The sequence below is a fragment of the Mytilus californianus genome, unplaced genomic scaffold, assembly GCF_021869535.1.
Source record: "Mytilus californianus isolate M0D057914Y unplaced genomic scaffold, xbMytCali1.0.p SCAF_2, whole genome shotgun sequence".
Classification (NCBI taxonomy): Eukaryota; Metazoa; Mollusca; class Bivalvia; order Mytilida; family Mytilidae; genus Mytilus; species Mytilus californianus.
Window position 1 is genome coordinate 83,319,211 of NW_026262668.1, and position 19,328 is coordinate 83,338,538.

Here is a 19,328-nt window from a genome sequence, read left to right on the forward strand (position 1 = left end):
CAAAATCAATCCCAGCCTTCCCTTTGTGGTATGGTACCTTGCAGTACAATTTCAGAGAGATCCATACACTTGAACACAAGTTTAATTGTCTGGAAACTAGAAAAATGCCTCTTTTTAGCCCCTTTTTTGGCCCCTTATTCCTAAACATTTTGGGCAATTACCCCCAAACTCAATTCCAGCTTTCCCTTTGTGATATAGAACCTTGTAGTACAATTTCAGAAAGATCCATACACTTACACACAAGTTATTGTCATGAAACTAGAAAAAACGCTTGTTTTTTGCCCCTTTTTTGGCCCCTAATTCCTAATATTTTGAAGCAATTACCCCCAAAATCAATCCCAGCATTCCCTGTGTGATATGGAACCTTGTGGTACAATGTCAGAGAGATCCATACACTAACACACAAGTTATGTCTGGAAGTTACAAAAATGCTTATTTTTGGCCCCTTTTTGGCCCCTAATTCCTTAACTGTTGGTACCATAACCCCCAAAATCAATCCCAAACTTCCTTTTGTGGTATTGAACCTTTTGGTAAAATTTCATAGAGATCCATGCACATTGAGTGCGAAAACCAATGTGTCTTCGGACGACGACGACACCAACGTCATACCAATATACGATTGCGGTCGTATAATAAGGGCAAAAAAGCAAACACATAAATTATAATTGTTATTTAAGAGCAAGAACTCTAATAAGGAGTCCACTGACTATATCTGCCATGTTGACTTACTTGTAGATCTTGTCTTGCTGTCTATCTATCTATTATAGTTTTCAAGATAATAGGCAAAAACACAAAACATTTATAAAATTCATCATTAAAGAGCAATAATAAGTCAACTGAAGAATATGGACATGAGACTAATTTGTAGATCTTGTCTTGCTGATTTAAAGTTTCTGTCTATTATAATTTTTAAGATATTAGGCAAAAACACAAAAAATTGGAAAAAATCATCATGTAAGGGCAATAATTCTAATAAGGAGCAGTCTGACGACTTCAACCATGTTGACTTATTTGTAGGTCTAGTCTTGCTGATCATTTTTGCTTTTAAAGTTTCTATCTATCTATTATTTCTTTTAAGATATTTAAGGCAAACATGCAAAAAATTGGTCACAACATCGTCATTAAAGGGCAATAAATCCAATAAGTAGTCACAATGAATATTTTGGCCGTTTTACTTGTTTGTAGGTCTTGTCTTGGTGATCTTTGTTTAAAGTTACTCTTTATCTTTAATGGGATTTCAAGATAATAGGCAAAAATGAAAAATAAACTGTTGACACAGAGATATGTCTTGCCTATCGACATAAAATTCAGAAAAAGACAATCTGATGGATAGCAACATTGCTTATTAACTCAGTCACTGGACCATGATCTAGTTGGCAGGGCTAGAAAATGGTCGAAAAACTGTGATGTACAGACAGAAATGTAACTTTATAGAAAATATCGATGTTTATTGTAAGTAGTACCTATCAATATAAATTAAGCAGAAAAACTTAACATTGAAATTGCTAATTAATTCAAAGTCACTGACCATGATCTAGGGGGCAGGGCCTCGAAATAGTCATCAAGCTGATATGAAGTGATAGTAATGCTACTTCATATAAAATATCATTGATCTATCACAAGTAGATCCTATCAAACTAACTTCGGTAAGCAGAAAACTTAACATTGAAAATTGCTAATTAGTTCAAAGTCACTGGACCATGTCCTAGGGGGCAGGGCCTCAAAATAGACGTCAAACTGATATGTACAGATAGTAATGCAACTTCATACAAAATATCATTGATCTATCACAAGTAGATCCTATCAAACTAACTTAAGCAAAAAACTTAACATTGAAAATTGCTAATTAATTCAAAGTCACTGGACCATGTCCTAGGGGGCAGGGCCTCAAAATAGTCGTCAAAATGATATGTACTGATAGTAATGCAATTTCATCAATGATGTATGACAAGTAATTCCTATCAAACTAACTTAAGCAGAAAACTTAACAATTGTTGACGCCGGAGCCGGAAAAGCAATCCCTATGTCTCGCTTTCTGCGACTTTCGTCCCAGGCGAGACAAAAAATTGTATCATTTAAGGACAATAACTCCTATATGAAGTTGTCTGACAGTTTTGAGGTAATTGAGCTATAGACAGAGCTCACCATTCTGAACATTTCTATCCCCTGTCAGATTTTATCTATTTAAAGCTGTTTTCAAAATAATAGACAAAACTTGCATTTTACCCATATGATCTATAAATTTAAGCCATGTCGACCATCTCGTTTTACGTCAACTTTTTTAGCATGCATTTAATTTCAAAAATATGTGCGCACCACAGAAACAACTTTATATTTGGTTAGAATGTGTCAATGGTTATAATAAAGTTTCTCTTAAATTATTTTGTTGTTTCTTGTCTGCGCACGATGTTTCCACAAAGGGCAAAGGAAATATTGACGGAAAACAGCATAAAGTCAGCAGTTTTCTTTGCTTTCATGAAAATGTTGCATATTATGACGTAATTGTGACGTCATCACAGCAAAATATCTTTTGTATTTCATTTATATTTCTTGATTTCATGCCTTTCAAAATATTATGGGCAAGAGATGAGAAAAGTTCAATAGGCCCTTTGGGCCAGGTGAGCTAAATACTGAACCAAAACTGAGAAGTTGACAATCAAAATAAAATGATAATTCAAGTTTTACTGAATATAGGCTTTTTTTAACATTTCAAGTGAAATTTTCAGACAAAAATAGAGGTATACAGTATGTGGGAAAATGTGTTAAAATCCTCATTTTGCAAGTAAAAATTTCTCCTTGCAATACATATATATAACATCTATAATGGTCACTCAAAATGAATCCAATATTAAGGTCAGAATGAGTTCTTCGAAGCTTAACTTAATTTTAGAACGAGTCCATTCAGAGGGTTAAACACTTTTTAAAAGTCCACAAATTCAATTTTTCCACTGAATTTCATTCTTGTTATAGTACTGTGTGTGGTCTTAGGTCTTTTGTTAAAATAACTAGCAGTTAACGTACTGTGAATAGTATTATCATCCATGCTGTGTTTACTACACAAATCACCAGTTTTGTGAGGGAATGGCTGAGTAGAGGACTATGAAAACAGACAATTATGGCAAGAAGAACTTATAATCAAATAAATTATAACCAGAAATTTTACAAATAAAAACATTTTTTTAATTGCATAATCAGCATTCAATTTCAATCTTTCAATGTTATTCCTACTTAAAATGTTCCTGAATGTTAGACAATTCTGGTAGGTACCATTGATCCTGTTAAATTAAGGAGAATATCTAATGTTAAGTTAATAACTTTCATCTACATTCAATAGATTGGTTGTGACGTCTCTCATGTAGAGCCAATATGGCATTTTTGAAAGTTAAAATCATGATTTTAAACATGTTCCCCTGCCTAAGGAGGTACTACTGGTTCACTCAAATCTATAGGGCAACAGTAAGAAGTAAATCCAAATCTATTTGTTACTTTCTATTCAAGCATTAGCAAAAAGATAGCAAGTAGTTCTTCTTAACATAACCAACTCAGCTTTCTATCTATTATGTCAAAATATATGTTTGATCAAATAACTCATTTGAATTGGTAATTTACTTTATCACATCCTGACTGCTCTATGTTTTTAGGCCTAAATGTAGTTGAAATCCAGAAGATTTTTCAACTTTCAACAAAATATCTATTTTCTTTCCTATTTGGGATGTATATGTCAAACCCTTTGTTTAAGAAAAGCTGAAAAAAATTGTTCTATTTCATTTTTTTTGCATGTTTATGCATCAACTTGAATCACTTTTCAGTTTTAAACTATGGACCTAATATTGGGGGCAAAAATAGGGCCCTTCCAGGTTGTGAATAAAAAAAAATTGTCATCAATTATTTACTCAATTGTCCACATGGGCTTTGAAATTGAAATGTACATTTTTCAGCCAAAAAAAGGAATGTTTGTGTAAATGATCCCCTTTGAAACATAATTTTTTATCCTTTTGTACATGAAAATTTATTTTGAGGTTTAAAAATCTTCAAAAATAATCCTGAAAAAATATATGAAGATTCTTTGTACTGTGATTTCATATAATTAAATTTAAAAAAAAGCCTTTTGTTTGAAACTTACATCAAGAAAAAGCAATAGTATTGAAGAAAAGTTATCTTTGTCCTGATCTTTAAATACCCTGCTTCTGTGTGTGTTCCCAGGATTTATGGGCCTCATCAAAGACAATGGACATCTGCTAATGACCTCCTAACAGGTTCATTTTAGGCTAATTAGATTAAGAGATTATAGATTAGTGTTACTTGATAGGTAAACAATTTATAAAATCAAATAGATTTTATTGAATACCAACTGGAAAATGATTGGGTGTTGGTTTACTTCAAAAAACCTGTTACTTAAGTTATGCAAGTACAACCCACTGTAAACAAGTTTACTACATTTACAGTTTACCAATCACTCAAAAAAAATGTTCAATACCTTGATCTTTTACATTGAGTATCTAAAATTCTACATATAAAACCAATCTTACTTTATGACTATACTTGTCAGTCCCTAAAATAAATGACCAAAAACAAAAAGGCATCTTGTGATATTTGTCTAATCTTCACTGCTTTGATCATGGGTTATTTTCTGATGAAAATCTAACCTTTATCATTATATCATCTGATCAACCGAGGATTGAAAGATACTTTTTTTCTTGAAGTGGAACATAAAATTACAAATTATTTGCACATTAATACAGTTCCTGATAAAAGTTTTAAAAAAATGATGTGGACTCATCTGTATTAGAAGTGTCCAGCACCATTAATAGATTGGGGATTTTTTCTACTTTTCTTCAAACAATTTTAATAATTTAAGTATAAATACAAATTAAGGAATAAAAAGAACATGAAAAATTTGGAAAAGCAAAGAGTTAATTTCAAATTTTGAAAAAAAACATTCTATCTTAGATTTCTTATCCATTGAGATTTTTGCCCTTGAAAGTCCCTGAGATATTAGGAAAAAATATATATGTAATTTCAAAAATGTTTTTTTATTAAATAATTGTTATGTTAATTTCAATCTTTAAAAAAAAAACACTTAAAGAAATAAAAAAGATAAAAAAGAGGTAAAGATAAAATATCTAAATCTTCTTTTTTTCAGTTTTGATATAATAAAAAAAATTAATTTTCAGAGATTCGATATACCAAAATTAATGAAAAATAAAAATGGGCAGGTATAATTTTAAACATAATTTGAATATCTATGTTTTAACTGTGTGAATGATAATAAATATAAACCTACCTTTGTATATCTGATCTACCTCAAATTTATTTTCATCGTTGGCGATATACATTTATCCCTCCATTACAATCATCACACAACATAATATGAACTAAAATTCCAAAATATTATAAATCCAAATTTTCAAACTTCTTGACTTAAATATTACACATTTCCACTAATGTCTTATGATATATCTAATATTACACATTTCCACTAATGTCTTTCAATATATCTAATATTCCTTATTGCGGTTCACTTTTTATCAGTATCAACAATTAATCCAACATAATTATCACCTGCATTAAAGATCTGCAAAAAATCCTGTTTTAATCCATTATTTTTAAAACATCATGGTTTGAACATTTAATCAGAGCATATTTAAAAAGTATCCGAAAGCAACAAGTGATGAATTCCTTAAGTTTTCCTGAACTGTGTTGAAATTTATCAAAAAACTTGCAAATACAGGTTACATAATTCAATTGATAAAATACAAATAAAACAACACAAATCACAGAATTTACCAGTTTTTCACCATCTTTTAATTTTTAAGATGATCATCTCTTGACAGTTTCAACTTGGGAAAACTACTATGGTGGGATGGAAGAATTCAATGACTAGGGTGACACAGGTCAAACTCAAGTAGACAATTTTTAATTTTCTTCCCCTCAAAATGGACCAAAATGCAATAAAGCTGTTTTATACTTGATAATATACATTGCTTTCAAGAAAGTAATATTAAAATAAGACAAAAAACAAGATAATGATATCTAAATTCTGACCTTTTTGCCCCACAATGTAAAATGGTATGTTCTGATGACGTTAAACCAAACAGGCCTCACTTGATTTTTCCATAGCTCACAAAGACCACCCAAGTGTACAAGGTATTCATGTGTTTAATACATGTCAACAGTAAGAACATCTATAGTGTTACAAGGGGGTGATCCCTAACAAAATTAGATCTATTTTTCTTAACATGACTCCATAGAAAATTACTCAACTTAATACTAAGGAACTAAACAATCTTGTCTTCATATCTTTAAACTGATTTGTGGGAATAAACTGAATGAATTCTGACAACCTTTCAGCTTTGTTTACAAATGACAGAAGACATATACTTCAAGAATAGTTTTTTTTTGGTCATCTGAGGTTCAAAGATTAGATAGAGGGTATAAATGGGGGGTACATTTTCAGTCAGGTCTAGTCATTTAGCTTAATTAAAACCCATTATAATGATAAAAACTATTAATCACGACAAAAGTAATTTTCAAATCAAAAATCATATACATGTATATCGAAATAAGCATACAATTTCATCCAAGATACTGGTGGTGGTGGTGGTGGTGGGGGGGGGGGGGGGGGGGGGGCTAAGTCTCTGAAGACCAATTAAGTCATTCTTAAACACCTTTCATTTTAGATCATTTAACTTAAGAAACATGCTAATAAATAAGTCAATGTGACGTATAGATCATCTGGTTTTCTACACAATGATATAGACAAATTTCAGCCTGGTCATAATGTCACCCCCTTGTAACCTTTTTAGCAAGAAGGCACAGAAAACAAGCTAAAAGGTTTCACACTGTTTCAAGCGGCTGATACTTGACAATATCTATGCATTGCTGCTCAGTACATAACTTTTATTGCTTGCTAAGCAGTATGTGTTTTGCTCAATGTTGAAGGCTTTACGGTTACCCATAGTTGCTAACATCTACGTCATTTGATCTAAAAAATGTTGAACTGACTGAAATCACTCCAAAAAGTGTTCTATTGACTGACTGCCATGCAGCACTAAAAAAAGTTAACTATCAGACTGACCGACAGCACCAAAAAAAAGTTAACTATCAGATGAAGGCACTAAAAAAAGTGTACTATCAAACTGACTGACAGCACTCAAAAAGTGTTCAATCAGACTGACTGACAGCACTCAAAAAAGTGTTCTATTGACTGACTGCCAGCACTAAAAAAAAGTGTACTATCTAACTGACTGACAGAACTTTAAAAAGTGTTCTATTGACTGACTGATGGCACTAAAAACAGTGTTCTATCAGACTGACTGACAGATTGATAAATAGTGTTCTATTAGACTGACAGCACTCAAAAAAGTGTTCTATCAAACTGACTGCCAGAATGATAATTAGTGTTCTATTAGACTGACAGCACTCAAAAGAGTGTTCTATCAGACTGACTGACAGCACTCAAAAAAGTGTTCAATCAGACTGACTGACAGCACACAAAAAAGTGTACTATCAAACTGATTGACAGCACTCAAAAAAGTGTACTATCAAACTTACTGGCAGCACTCAAAAAAGTGTTCTATTGACTGACTGCCAGCACTAAAAAAGTGTACTATCAAACTGACTCACAGAACTATAAAAAGTGTTCTATTGACTGACTGATGGCACTCAAAAAAGTGTTCTGTCAGACTGACTGACAGAATGATAAAAACCAATTAGACTGAAAGCACTCAAAAAAGTGTTCTATCAGACTGACTGACAGTACTCAAAAAAGTGTTCAATCAGACTGACTGCCAACACTTAAAAAAGTGTACTATCAAACTGTCTGACTGCACTCAAAAAAGTATATTATTAAACAGACTGACAGAACTATAAATAGAGTTCTATAAGACTGCTGGCACTCAAACAAGTGTTCTATCAGACTGACTGACGGCACTTAAAAAAGTGTATTATCAGACTGATGCACTTGAAAAAGTGTGAACTATCAGACTTACTGTTGGCACAAAAAAAGTGTACTTTTAGACTGATTGAGGGCACTCAGAAAACTGTATAACCATAGTGATTAATGGCATTCAAAAAGTGTATTATAAGACTGACTGAAGCACACAGTACTATCAGATTGATTGACAGCACTAAAAAAAGTTTAATATCAAACTGACTGAAGCACACAGCACTATCAGACTGACTGAAGCACACAGTACTATAAGACTGACTGAAGCACACAATACTTTCAGACTGACTGAAGCACACATTACTATCAGACTGACTGAAGCACACAATACTTTGACTGACTTAAGCACACATTACTATCAGACTGACTGAAGTACACAATACTTTCAGACTGACTGAAGCACACAATACTATCAAACTGACTGAAGCACACTATACTATCAGATTGACTGAAGTATGCAGTACTATAAGACTGACTGAAGCACACAGTACTATAAGATTGACTGAAGCACACAATACTATCAGACTGACTGAAGCATGCAGTACTATAAGACTGACTGAAGCACACAATACTATCAGATTGACTGAAGCACACAGTACTATCAGACTGACTGCAGCACAAATTACTATTAGATTGACTGAAGCACACAATACTTTCAGACTGACTGCAGCACATATTACTATCAGACTGACTAAAGCACACAATTCTATCAGATTGACTGAAGCACACAGTACTATCAGACTGACTGAAGTCTGCAGTACTATAAGACTGTCTGAAGCACACAATACTATCAAATTGACTGAAGCACACAGTATTATAAGATTGACTGAAGCACACATTAGTAATTACTATCAGACTGACTGAAGCACACAGTACTATCAGACTGACTGAAGCAAACAGTACTATCAGACTGACTGAAGCAAACAGTATTAAAAGATTGACTGAAGCACACAGTACTATCAGACTGACTGAAGCACACAATACTTTCAGACTGATTGTAGCACACATTACTATCAGACTGACTGAAGCACACTATACTATCAAACTGACTGAAGCACACAGTACTATCTGACTGACTGAAGTACACAGTACTATAAGACTGACTGAAGCACACAGTACTATAAAACTGACTGATGCACACCATACTATCAGACTGAATGAAGCAAACAGGATGTATGCTTGGTGAAGATGCAGAAAATACATTTTCTAAGTCTTTGGTTCAATTCTGCCAGAGATTGAGACAAGAATGTCCAGCACTTAAGGAAAGAGCCTTAGAGTATCAGGAGAGCACCAAGGTAGTATTAAGGATTTATGATACTGAAAGCTAGATGAACAACATGATAAGACACAGCCTGCAGCTTAATCTGAATAAATTGCAAACTCAACCTTTAAGCCATCAACATTCACCTATGTACCAACAACATGAAAAAAATAGCTCTAGCACACATATATTGAATTAGCCATGAATCTAGAAATGAAAAACAATTGTTTTACATGCTTCTATAAAAACCTGTTTTATATATAGCAAGGAAAACTTTGCAAATGTTTTATTGTAACATATTTTAGAGTTGAGCTAAAAGGTACAATCTGGTAAAGGATATTAAAGGATGACAAATCTAGTGTATTGACCTCATATTTTCAAGATTTTTCATTATTTGTGATATAGAGATGATGCCATTATCAAATTTATAAATCCACAAGGTTGAATGATTTGCACATAAGTTTAAGTTGAATAGTAGTTTTACTTTGTGAATTTAAGAAGCACAATATTTACAATAAAAAAACAGAGTTCCAATGTCCGCTGCATTGCACATTTTTTATCTGTCGATGGGCAATAGCTTAAAAAAAAACTTTATAGCTTGAAAGCAAATGCAATGCATTTTTTCCGATATAAATAATATTTCCAAGGGGCATAACTCTTTTACAAATATTTTTACAAGACATTGCTGATTTAAACCTTTGATATAAATTTGATAAAAATCTGGCAAAAACTGAGAGTGCTTACAATGCAATTTTCCATATAATTGATAATTGATATTTCCAAGGAGCATAACTATTTTAAAAATTATTGATCGGCAGTGATTTTCAAAGTTGTCTGAGACATTGCTAATATAAACCTATGATATAAGTTTCATAAAAATCTGGCAAGAATTGTACACATTAGAGTGCTAACATTGCAATTTTCCATATAATTAATATTTCAAAAGGCATAACTCTTTTACAAATATTTGATCGGCACTGATTTGTGAAACTGTCAAAAAAATTGCTGATATATATAAACCTTTGATATAAATTTGATAAAAATCTGGCAAGAATTGTACCCATGAGATCTCTAACAATGCAATTTTCCATATAAATAATATTTCCAAGGGGCATTACTCATATAAAAATTGTTGATCGCCACCAAACTTGTCTTAAGACAATGCTAATATAAACCTATGATATAAGTTTTATAAAAATCTACCAAGAATTGTACATGTGAGATCACTAACAAGATAGGACGGACAGACACCCAGTATTTCTATGTCCTCCGCAACGCGTTACAGGGGGGACAATAATTCTAAAACTATTCAAAATTTTTACGTAGATTTTCATTGTTCTGAATGTCATTCCAGGCCTTCATCTCCCTCCCAAATAATCAATGGAGCAAAGTTATTTTGTTGTATTGCATCATTATTGAGTACCACAGGAACCAAGTGTAAAGACCCTATAAACCCCTTATTTTGTAAGAGAAAAAAAATCCCTTTTATGATGACTATATTTAGCTGTTTTTTGTATAAAATACATGAAAACTCTGCTCAAATTTATTTATTGAACAATCCAAACTGTATTGTGATGTTCCCCAATTAAAAACACCTAAAATAAATGGAGAATGATGCCCCCGCTTGCATACAACATTATAAAGGGACATAACTCAAGAACGATAAAAGTGACGCTACCCAAATTAGTACTTGATCTGAGTTTTTTTAAAAAGTAATAAGTATTGTGTATAGGTTTCATAATGTTTGGTTGGGGCAAACTTAAGTTACAGAACGGAAACTAAAAATTTTGCATTTTTTTCCATTTATACAGGGGCATAACTCCAGAATGGTTAAAGTGACCCCACCAAAATTCAAACTTGATCTTTATTTTGTGGTAATAAGCATTGTGTATAAGTTTTAAAACATTTGGTTGAGGCAAACTTAAGTAAGAGAACGGAAACTAAAAATTTTGTAATTTTTCGATTTATAAAGGGGCATAACTCGATAATGATTTAAGTGACGCTACCAAAATTCAACTTGATCTGTGTTTTGTGGTAAATAGCATTGTGTATAAGTTTCATAACATTTGGTTGAGGCAACTTAAGTTAGAGAATGGAAACTAAAAATTTTGCAATGTTTCCATTTATGAAGGGGCATAACTCTAGAACGGTTAGAGTGAGGCTACCAAAATTCAAACTTGATCTGTATTTGGTGGTAATAAGCATTGTGTATAAGTTTCCTAACATTTGGTTGAGGCAAACTTAAGTAAGAGAACGGAAACTAAAGATTTTGCATTTTTTTCCATTTATAAAGGGGCATAACTCTAGAACAGTTAGAGTAACGCTACCAAAATTAAATCTTGATCTCTGTTTTGTGGTAATAAGCATTGTGCATAAGTTTCATAACATTTGGTGAGGCAAACTTAAGTTAGAGAACGGAAACTAAAAATTTTTCAATTTTTCCATTTATAAAGCGGCATAACTCGATAATGATTTAAGTGAGGCTATCAAAATTCAACTTGATCTGTGTTTTGTGGTAAAAAGCATTGTGTATAAGTTTCATAACATTTGGTTGAGGCAACTTAAGTTAGAGAATGGAAACTAAAAATTTCATAAGTAAAATAATAAGAACAATGTCAAAATGGTAACCCCAAAGGAACGCAAACATAATCAATAACTACCAGTACTTTGCATCATACAATTACTTCTCTACTAATCAAAAAGGACAGTTGGCAACATCATTTCCATGAAATTATCTATTCAAAAAATTTTGAAAGTACAAAAGGTAAACCAGATAAAAACTCATATAAGTAAACTAGCCCAGTACTATTATCCTATATCAGATCTCAGCGTTATATATCCATTTAATACTGATTCCAACAATTCATTTCAGTTTAATGGTCTCAACTTGTTCAAAAGTAAACTCAAAAGTATAAGTAGCTGCACATTTTGGCAAAATAAGGAACATCAAGATTTTTTACAAAACAAGTCACCATGGTATTTAAGCTTAATGTAATAATTTCAATTTTCAGACTCTGTCAAACTTGTATTCATTCTTCCTCTTTTTAAAAATAGGATTCTAGACGCTTTAAATGGTTAGTCATGTACCAGTAATATGTGTAAAGAAAGTAGACCAAGAATTCTTCTATCTAGACATACAACAATTGAATGCTCCAGGATACCTGTTCTCAATTACTCTAGCTGTATAAAGCAAACCTTAGAGGAATTTCATGTTTTTGTTGTCACTCAGCTTGACTCCTTGGACCAAGATCACAGTTAAATAATCAGTCCTGTCTTACTGTAATGGTTTTTAAACACAAAAATAATCTATTTTAACATAATTATAGGTTTCCTCAATGCCTCTTTTAATTTGTGACCCTTTAAAAAGTTTTATCATGATAATTTATTGACACAATAGTACTATGAATGGGAAAACATAATAGCATATTTTGGAAACAATACCATGATGTGGACAAACCAACTTGGATAATTACTTTGTAATTTAAAATAACTGACCCGTTGGAATCCTAGGAACTATTAGGTTAAATTTGTCCTTCAACATTTCAGTTGAGGTTCAATCGTCAGGAATAGACACTCCTTATTTTTCTTTCAACCTTTAACCCATTTTCGGGTGTCTGCGTCATTTAATAATATATTTACTGTAAGATGCCCTGTAATTTAGCCTCATGTTGGCTAAAAGAAGTATTTTCATATGAAACCACACATTGAATTCGATCCGGAGGTTCTGCATACAAAATCTTTTGTAGTTCATAATAAAATTGAATAAGAAGTTTTGATTCAAAGTTAAGAGGATTGTTTAAATCATAGACAAAAATTATTTATTTAAATAGACAATTTTTCAAACAAGGGATTTTGCTTTAAAATTTGATGACATAATTAGTCTATTAGTGTCAGAAATAATTAAACTCCTCAGATTTAGAGAGACGTCACTACAACATAAGAAAGAATCTATAAATACAAAATCATTCTTTTTTTTACCAGAAAAGTTTGCTGTCTTAATTGGAGAAAAACTAATAATTCCATAGACCATGTTATAGTATTATTTTCAGTCTTATTTTCAAAGGTTTTTATCTTACAGAAAACCAAGATGATTCTGATAGCCCTTTAAAAACAAAAAAGTAGAATTGAGTGCTGAGTGAGTGTCAGATCCTTGTATGGAAACGTGATCTGTATTTAAATCAGATTGCTTGGATCCTTAAATATCAGGAATAAAAAAGACTACGGTACATCAAATTTCCTCACATGCCACAAGCAGAGACCTTTATAAGGAGTAAAAATAAAGATAAAACTGCAAACCTCTGATGTAAAGTTAATCATTGTACATCAGAACTAATGAAAATTATTTCTATTGGGTCTCTTTTGGATGTTTTTTGAAACATCACAAAATATATACCTTTCTTAATTGTCACATAATAATGCTTTAAAAGGATTTGTAAATTTTTGTATGTGACTGGATGACTTTTAAATTAAAGGTTTATTTGATCATTGTTCTAATATTCAGATTTCCAAAAAGACAGAGGTGGTTAATAGGATCAAATGTTTGTTCCAACGGACTGGATGGTCTCATTATATCAGAGAATATATAGCCTGCTCCACATTGTAGCTGAGGATAAATAGCATGTCAAACTTTAATAATTTAAATGCTCTTCAAACACCTTAACAAAAAATACTTCAACAATCTGTCTTAAGGAATACCTTGTTGGTTATATAGGCATATTAACAAAGAATTTCGCTCTAAAAACTCTTTTTAGTTATTATCTTTATACATCATTAAGTGTGTCCAATATAATAAATTTCTAAATTTTTTGCTAGAGGCAATTTTCACGAACTGAGATATGGTCTAACAAGGGCAAAATCATTTTAAAGTCATTTTTACGAGAGATTAAACAAATCCTTTATAAATTTTTCTAACAGAAAGATTATATTTAAAAAAACACATTAAATTCATACACCTAAATGTGACCTATCTGCTCATATTGGGATGTATTTGAATGATAAAACCCTGGCAAAAGTACAAATCATAAAAAGTGGCGCGTTTTGTACCGGCTGCTCTTTGATATATTATATGATGATGGGACCTTCGTCTAAAGCTATTATCGCGCAGTGGGTGTAAAAATTCGCATGAATGAACTAAAATTTAATATTTTGTTTACATCTACAGTTGAGCGATAAGTTGTTGAACAAAGGTATCTCTGCAGAAACACCTGGAATTTTACCTGAGATTTTCTGCTTTTCATCTTATTACGTAATACATGTATAAATGCAAACACTAGAGACAGCCACATCTGTATAAATGTAAAACAGCTGTTCTATAGTCCAAAAACATGACATTGGCTATAATTGTTCAACAACATGCAGCAAAATCTAAATTCTAGCGTTAATATTAGACCTTTTTATTCTGAATATACTTCCAGAAGAAATAAATAGATCCAAGCCCTTTCTGAGACCTCTTCAAAGAAAAAATGACAGAAAAACCCTCAACACTACATCATCAAAGAATTGTCAAAATAATGCAATGAAACAAGCATCACAAATAAAGAAAACCTGTCAAAATGAAAATAAAATCTGTAATATAAGTTAAAGAATTTTTGTTGGTTTGAAGTTATTTCATGCTTAACTGAAATCTTTAAAATGTTTTTGTTAGAAATAACATTCATCTACATGTTACTCTGGTTTTCTAAAGCTTTCTTTATTTTTTGAGCCTCTGTATGAGGTATTTGATTATGTGATGATCAGACATTTTTGAAGCTAATAACTTCATTTCTCACCTGAAAATATAATGATTATGAGATGATAAGTTCCCTATATATCTTATAATAGTGTATAATTTGATAATAATCTATATTAAACAACATAAGTTTTTAGAAGAAATTGGGTTTTTTTCCATATCATTGAAATTCGTGTTACCATATGATTTTTATTAAAGATTCCATAAAATATCATTGTCAAGCTCTTGTGGTTTTCAAAATTGGGTTTTTTTCTTACGTTTTTTTCCTTTATAAATATTCATGAGAGCTGTCAATGTTTATAGTAGAACTTGACAGGAATACACAAGACTACAGTGACTTATGCTTCACAGTTTATACTTGAAGGTCACATGTCTAAGGATCCAATTTCCAATTTGATTGACAAGAAAGTAGATTTGGTGAAATTAGATCAGATGATCTAGGTTACCTCAATTATACAAGAATTGACACATGAAAAATAGCTTTCAGCTCCTGTTTTATTTATATTCTGAGAATATGAGTAAATAATCTGATTGATGGCATTTTTAACATCAGCATATTATATGTGTTGGCAAAGGTCTAGGAACTTAAAATTTATTGTCTTGTTCTTCTTTCAAATTTAACTTAAACATAATATCTTCCTTTTTTCATCTTATTTTCAAAAGATCCTATTGAGAAAATTTTGTACATCTTTCCCACTTTAAATACTTAGTACTGTATGACAAGGCAGTACATTCTATTCTCCTTGTTTAATGGAATGAAAAGATTTTACCTAAGCTTACACACTGTATAAGATTTCACCCCCTCAAACCAAAAAAAGTGAAAAAGGTATAAAAGCTTAAAGGTCAGCTCAGATTTCTTTGTATCAAATGAACTTTAATGATGAATAGCAATTTAAGTATCTTATATCATATAGCTTTTATACTTTGGAAAGGATCTTTTAGGGTAAACATATTTGGTCATTTAAATTTGTTTAAATTTGAACTGTGAGCTATTGTTAACTAATGGTAGCCTCCCTATAAGTATTCAGAAAACCATAAGTTGAAGAGCAATGGATGTGAAAGCCAAACACACAGTATAGCATGGTTACATGTATGTAAAATGCTTTAATTTAAAGTTCCTGAAAAAAAAGTTAAGAAAATTCCTACCCTGCCATTGATTGATTGGTGTTTAACACCACTTTCAGCACTATTGTTCTATCTTGTGGCTGTCAGTTTTTATTGGTGGAGGAAGCCGGAGTGCCTGCATTGTTCAAAATTTCAGTTTAGTTTGAGAAACCATTAAAATGAAATTGATTAAATGTTAAAACAGATGACCCAAAGGAGCATAGCTCCTTTTCAGTAAAGTTTTGTTTGTTTCTATCCAGTAGTGCAGAAGGACTTGCAGACTGGTAATGTGTGCCCACTACCTTTCCTAGCTAAGATAGGTAATAAGAGGTGAATAACTTTATCAGTTTTAAAAAGAGTTTGTGCTTCTTTGGTGTCCATTAAGTGGTCATGGGAAAGTTTTGGAATAGAGATTGGTGTTCCATCTGAACCCTACAGAAACTCCTTCATAGTATGGGAACCTTATGACATCAGCATGATGAATATATTTTGTAGTTAGTCCATGATAGTAAAGCTTTTCTTGTCTTCCTACTTGTCACTTAAAGAAAATATCATGATTATTAAATTTTGTTAACTTCAATTTAGAAAGGATTATACTGAAGGTATTAGTGGAAATGGATGAATTTGAAAGAATTTTATGCTGACATCAACCAATAGATGCAAAGTTCCTTATTACACAATTACAGACCAAAACAAAAAATTGTTCACTTTTAACAAAGAACAAACTTGTTTACTTTGATGAATTTTTTTCTAGAAACAACATTGATTGATGTCATTAAAATGACATTGATTTATCAATGCAACTAATGCTTAACAAGCAAAAAAAAGAATACTTAAAAATATTGATTAATTATTCCAAAATTGCAGAATAATTGAAAATGCATCTTTTTAAACCTCATGGATGATCTTGAATATTAAACCTGCATGTTGACCAAAATGGCGAAAAACAATACTTACATTTTAAAAGAAGCTTATGTGCTACCCCTAGTTGCATCTGTTCAATAAGTTATATGATTGTATCATATGTATTGTGCTACCCCTAGTTGCATCTGTTCAATAAGTTATATGATTGTATCATATGTATGTCACTTAGTAACTGAGAACTTTTAAAATTAGGATGAAAATAAAAGGAGAATGTGTCCATGGTACACAGATGCCCCTGCTTGTAAATATGCAAAGGTCAATGTAGCAAAGTTAGAATACGAAAACAGCATATTCAGCAATTTTGACATTTATAAAGGGACATAACTTAAGAACCGTGAAAATGACATCATCCATATTCATACCTGATCTGTGTTTGGAGGTAATGAGCATTGTGTGTAAGTTTCATATCAATTGGATGATGTAAACTAAAGTTAGAGTGCGGAAATGCCAAATTAAGTAATTTTTCCATTTATGAAGGGAGATAACACGAGATGGTGAAGGTGACGCCACCCAAATTTGAACTTGATCTGTGTTTGGTGATAATAAGAATTGTGTATAAGTTTCATAACATTTGGTTGAGACAAACTAAAGTTAGAGAACGGAAACTAATTTTGGGACATACGGAAGGATACCTATTTTTTGACATTACACAAGGTCATGTTTTTCTCTGACTGTTAGTGATATCTTAACACTAAATCCATTGGATGTTGGATGTGTACTGATTGATATTGTCTTAGATACATGATTTTTTTCATTAGTTGTTACTGCCTTTGAACTAGCTGTCAGTAACTGTGAGTACTCTCAGATCTGTACTTTGTGTCTTTTGTGTTGTGATGGATGTATAAATAGCCTGCCACGTCCAGTCTGTGTTTTTGTTACATGTTTTTCTGCTTTGTATTGATCTGATGAGTTAAGCCCTTTTCAACTGATTTTTATAGTGTTCTTGTGTTGTGCAGTTACACCACTGTCCCAGGTTAGGGGAGTGTTGGCCCCTTCAAACATGTTTAACCCAGCCACATTCTTTATGTGCCTCTCCCAAGTCAGGAGCCTGTAGTCCAGTTGCTGCCATTGGTTCATGTCTGTCATACGTGGTATATGTTTTTTTCGAAAATTGTTTTGTTTTAAATTAAGCCTTCAATTTTCTCAATTGAATTGTTTCATATTTTTTCATGTCATTTATAGCTGACTATACAGCATGGGTTTTTCTCATTGTTGAAGGCTGTACAGTTGCCTATAATTGTTTACATCCATTTTATTTGAACTTGTGGATAGTTGTCTCATTGGCAATCATACCACATCTCCTTATTCTTTTAGTTATAGAGATACCTAAAACACAAATTTTATGGCAGAGTTTGCTTCAAACAAAATTTCAGCAAAGTTTTTAATAATAAATCAATATACATGTATTTTGAAGATTTAATACAAATAACTAGTTTATGTCACCTGAGAAATGAAATTTACATGAATGACATGCTTTCAAAGGGAAGTCTATCATACTCCAATAAGCATAAGGGCATCATCACATAAATGTACATGATTGTCTGCATTTTTTTCAGATTAAACTAATTTTTTACTTAAAAAGATGGTAAATCATGCAATATGGGTCATGTGACTTCATTCTTTTGTCACTTAGACACTCTTTTCTATGTGTACCTCTGCAAAGTGTCAATCAACTGTGGGGTATATCAGGGTAGTGGGGATTAAAATAACTTTTTTACTAAATGATGCATTAATTTTTTTATTAAAATAGTAATGGCAAAAAGTGCCTCCCAACACCGACCCTCTCCAACACATAGCATATGACATATTTAATTTTGGATTAGCCCTTAGAACAACAAAGCGTAAAGAGGAGCTGACATCAGCCCCTCATCAACTTTGGTAAAAGAGTAACTTCATTTGTGAAGGAGGGATTGCATTTCAATTTTGTTGGCAGTTTTGCTTACATAAACACTAGCAACAGATTGGTCTGGTTTTTTTTTCTAGGTTTAGTTCCATGTTACTCCAAAAAAAAAATACATACTATATATATAATATGGCAAAAACTGAAAATATTCAATGCTGTTATAAAAATACAAAAAATTGCATTGCAATCTAAAAGTTACTAATTGAATCCCTTTATAAGGAGAGAACAACAAAAAGTTGATTGAATTTTGGCCTCTTGTATCATAGAAATTGCTAAATCACATCGTAAGCATTCCCATACTAAAGATTATAAGACTATTTATAATTCTGCAAATGATAAACTCATCAAAAAATGAAAAAAAATGATATGTACAACAGGCACAAGAACTTGTAAAATGTATAATGGGTGAGATAACAACTACAATGCATATGAGCCTGCATACATTCTGCACTTTTGTTTC

The 19,328-nt window shown here is 31.8% G+C and overlaps 1 protein-coding gene and 1 long non-coding RNA gene across 7 annotated transcripts in view; one reads left to right on the forward strand and one right to left on the reverse strand.

The window, feature by feature from the left end:
• LOC127728273 (transcriptional activator GLI3-like) overlaps positions 1 to 19,328 on the reverse strand; it is a 140,615-nt gene that overhangs the window by 70,902 nt on the left and 50,385 nt on the right. The window contains exon 1 of one of the 6 annotated variants that reach the window (XM_052235563.1): positions 5,285 to 5,799. The exons of the other annotated variants lie outside the window; for them this stretch is intronic. Within the exon in view, the coding sequence (XP_052091523.1) occupies positions 5,285 to 5,336 (52 nt within the window). The 5' untranslated portion in view covers positions 5,337 to 5,799. Of the gene's footprint in view, positions 1 to 5,284; positions 5,800 to 19,328 lie in introns of those variants that run through there. 6 annotated transcript variants of the gene reach the window in all.
• LOC127728368 (uncharacterized) overlaps positions 1 to 19,328 on the forward strand; it is a 242,517-nt gene that overhangs the window by 32,731 nt on the left and 190,458 nt on the right. The window lies entirely within an intron of this gene.